General features: G+C 51.1%; 2 protein-coding genes across 2 annotated transcripts; both read right to left on the bottom strand.

Moving 5' to 3' along the window:
* Positions 1-13: 13 nt before the first annotated feature.
* LOC112350351 (glycine-rich RNA-binding protein 3, mitochondrial-like) lies at positions 14-1,103 on the bottom strand. Its single transcript, XM_024686343.1, has 3 exons — positions 995-1,103; positions 255-914; positions 14-193 (listed from the first exon to the last, which is right to left on the bottom strand). The coding sequence occupies exons 2-3, from the start codon at positions 900-902 to the stop codon at positions 50-52; spliced, it is 792 nt and encodes a 263-aa protein (XP_024542111.1). The 5' UTR covers positions 903-914; positions 995-1,103; the 3' UTR covers positions 14-49.
* A 23-nt stretch (positions 1,104-1,126) lies between these two features.
* Positions 1,127-2,841, bottom strand: LOC9656522 (peroxisomal sarcosine oxidase). The gene is made up of 2 exons (XM_002961320.2): positions 1,607-2,841; positions 1,127-1,412 (listed from the first exon to the last, which is right to left on the bottom strand). Exons 1-2 carry the CDS (start codon positions 2,839-2,841, stop codon positions 1,127-1,129), a joined length of 1,521 nt encoding a protein of 506 aa, XP_002961366.2.
* Positions 2,842-2,884: the final 43 nt, after the last annotated feature.

The raw sequence follows: 2,884 nt of genomic DNA, 5'->3' as shown, positions 1-2,884 counted from the left end.
GTGGTGGTGATTCTGGAAAGCAAAAGAGCCACTTTCGGTGCTTGATCTCTTAATTAAAAAAGTGCCTCTTCTTCTTGTCTCCTTGTTCTTGATCCTCCAGTTCTTCGTCCTTGCTTTCCTCCTTCTCGCGGTCCTCGTAAATCGCATACCCGCCAGATCCAGCCTCGGTTTTGTTCCTTGCTCCGGCTTCATACTGAAAGAACAAACATTGATCCAGAAAAAGAAGAAAAAATTCAATTTTTTTTTGTTCTTACCATGCCTCCCACACTGCCAAGGCTCGCCTTGGCATCGTCCAATCTCCCCTTCACGTCTTCCTGCATTTTCGAGCTTGTGTAGTCACTGTCATCCATCGACTCGTTGTCCTTTCGGACACCATATCCGGAGCTTCGATCGTAATCGCCATCCTCTTGTTTCTTACTCCGCCCACCATAGCCATCTCCTTGAGTGTAGTCTTCCTCCTCTGGTTTCTTCGTTCGGTCACCATAGCTGTAGTCGTCGCTCTTCGTTCCATAACCTCCAATGTCATCGCTCTTCTTTCCATAGCCTCCAAATTCATCGCTCTTTTTTTCCGAATCGGTGCTGAACTCGTCGGAGGTTTTCCCGTAGCCTCCACCGCTGTAATCGTCGGATTTCTTGCCATATCCACTGGAGTAGTCATCGGATTTTCTCCCGTAGCCTTCACCTTCGTTGTCGTAGTCGTCAGATTTCTTTCTGCCGCCATAACCACCACCTCCACTGCCGTAGTCGTCAGATTTGGCCTTGTATCCATCCTCATTGTCGTCGTAGTTGGAAGAATTCTTGCTCCTTCCTCCTCCATAGCCGCCGCTATAGTTGTCCTCCCCTGTGGCTACGCCCTCGGTGTTGGAATCGTCGTAGTTACTCCTCCTTCCCGTGTAAGACATTGTCGCGAAACGCTGCGAAATTACCACAAGAATGTATGTAAGTTCACGACTGTAGATCAGAGAAATCAAGCAAAAGAAATGCTTCAACTCACCAGAGAAACTTTCGAGAGAGCTTTAGAAGAACTCTGGAAGAACTTTACGAAGAAATAGATATGTTATCCGTGAGAAACTCGAGAGCGTCGCTTTATACTGATAGATTTGCCCGCGGATCGACGAGTAAACTCCTATAGCCGGTTCCCAGAGCGTCGGCGGTCCACAGAGAAACCGACACCTGCCAGTTCCCAGCAAGCATATCTCCACGAGATGTATGCGCATATACCACCATCTCTGTTGCACGACTTCGCCGATAAAAGCTTTGCAATGTCTCTCTCGAGCTCGTGAAGGCCACCAAACGGAGTGGTGATTTTTTTAAAGGGGCCCGGCGATGACCACATTCGTGCATGGTAAATCTCCACCGACGCATCCATCTCGCGATTTTTTTCGCGTAAAATATAGTTAGAATGGTCATGACTGCACGAACGATACCAGGGAATCAAATTTTCGCAATGAGACCGAGTTTATCATACCTGAGTTATATTGTCACTTTACTTGATCACTGGACAAAGATTCTCCCGCTCGCTAGTAACACCTGGACTAGAAAGAATGCTCGATCACTTTATATCCGATCCTGTAGAGCAGGCCTTTAAGAGCTTCAAGTTGAGCACTCGCCATCGACCGCAAACACTGCTCGGAAGAGCGACGAGTCGAGCTGATCGTAGGACCACTCGCCGTTGCACACCAGCGAGCTCGCCATCTTTCCAATCTCGTCAGAGGACTTTGCCGAGGCTCCACAGCCGAAAGCCGCGAGGAACACCTCGTCCGAGAGCTTGTCCATGTAAGGATAGTTGCGGGCCGCGTAGGAGACGACGCACGGCTTCGTCTTCACGCTCTTCACTCTCAGCCCCGGAACAAGCTCCCGCAGCAGCACCTCGAGCAGAGCATCCGTCTCGACTTTGCAGCCTGCGCCGTGAAACCACTCGAGAAACTCTTCCTCCGTGGAGACGATCTTGGGCTGCCAAGTAGTGCCTCCAATCTTGAGGTATGTTCTCCCGTCTGGATACTGGATCGGAGGACATCCATACACGGAATGAAGCACCGGGTTGGACTTGAGCCGCCATATGAAGCACGGCATTCCATCCAGCCTCTTCACTTCATCGCCATCGATCTCCGCTAGCACCACTGACACGGCTCTGATCTTCACCACGAGCTGCAAGCTTTTCGGCAGAAGAAAGTTTGTGTAGGCTCCAGTGCAAATCAAGACTCTGGCAGCTAGAAAACTCGTCCCTCGTCTGGTTGAGATCTTCACACCACCACCCTCTCCAAGTCGCTCGATGCTCGTCACGGTTTCCTGGACGAGCCGGATCCCATTTTCTCTGGCGATGGCGAGCTGAGCTCTCACCATCTCTCTCGGGTTCACGTAGCCAGCACCACCGTTCTCGACCACCGCAACATCCTCGTCTCCAAATCCAAAGTAAGGAAACCGAGAGCTTGCATCGTCCGCCACCTCTGCCTCGGCACCGTTTTGGAGCCCAACCTCAAGTGATCTTGCGAGGCTATCCCCGGCACCACCGTAAAATGGAGAGACTCTGAGAAACCCGACGCGTCCGTGAAAAGAAATGCCGCTCTTGGTCTCTACTTCTGGATAGTTGGAAATGGATTTGGCCGCGAGGTGAGACCAGACGGCATCAGGATCCACAACTCGAGTGATGCGTCCCTGGTCGTAGTGAGACGAGAAAACCGTGGGAAAACTACAATTGGAGCCAGTACCTGGAGTGCTCTCGGCCTCGCCAATACCGATTATGGTGCTCGGATCCGGCGAAGACATTGAGAGATGACGACACGCTGCCGACCCGATACAGCCCAAGCCCAAAACTGCGATAGAGTAGTGCTTGGCCGCCATATCCAGCGATCTTAGATTAGGGCACATTTAAAAATTTCATATG

This window comes from Selaginella moellendorffii, unplaced genomic scaffold (genome assembly GCF_000143415.4).
Source record: "Selaginella moellendorffii unplaced genomic scaffold, v1.0 SELMOscaffold_1, whole genome shotgun sequence".
Taxonomy (NCBI): domain Eukaryota; kingdom Viridiplantae; phylum Streptophyta; class Lycopodiopsida; order Selaginellales; family Selaginellaceae; genus Selaginella; species Selaginella moellendorffii.
This window is presented reverse-complemented; position numbering and strand designations above follow the sequence as displayed.

Bases quoted from the DNA above. Each gene is read 5' to 3' on its own strand.
- LOC112350351 (XM_024686343.1), bottom strand. From the start codon at position 902: ATGTCTTACACGGGAAGGAGGAGTAACTACGACGATTCCAACACCGAG. The intron at 194-254 runs GTAAGAACAAAA...TTGTTCTTTCAG, and splicing joins TTGGCAGTGTGGGAGGCATG to TATGAAGCCGGAGCAAGGAA.
- LOC9656522 (XM_002961320.2), bottom strand. From the start codon at position 2,841: ATGGCGGCCAAGCACTACTCTATCGCAGTTTTGGGCTTGGGCTGTATC. The intron at 1,413-1,606 runs GTGCTCAACTTG...TCGTTCGTGCAG, and splicing joins GTGTTTGCGGTCGATGGCGA to TCATGACCATTCTAACTATA.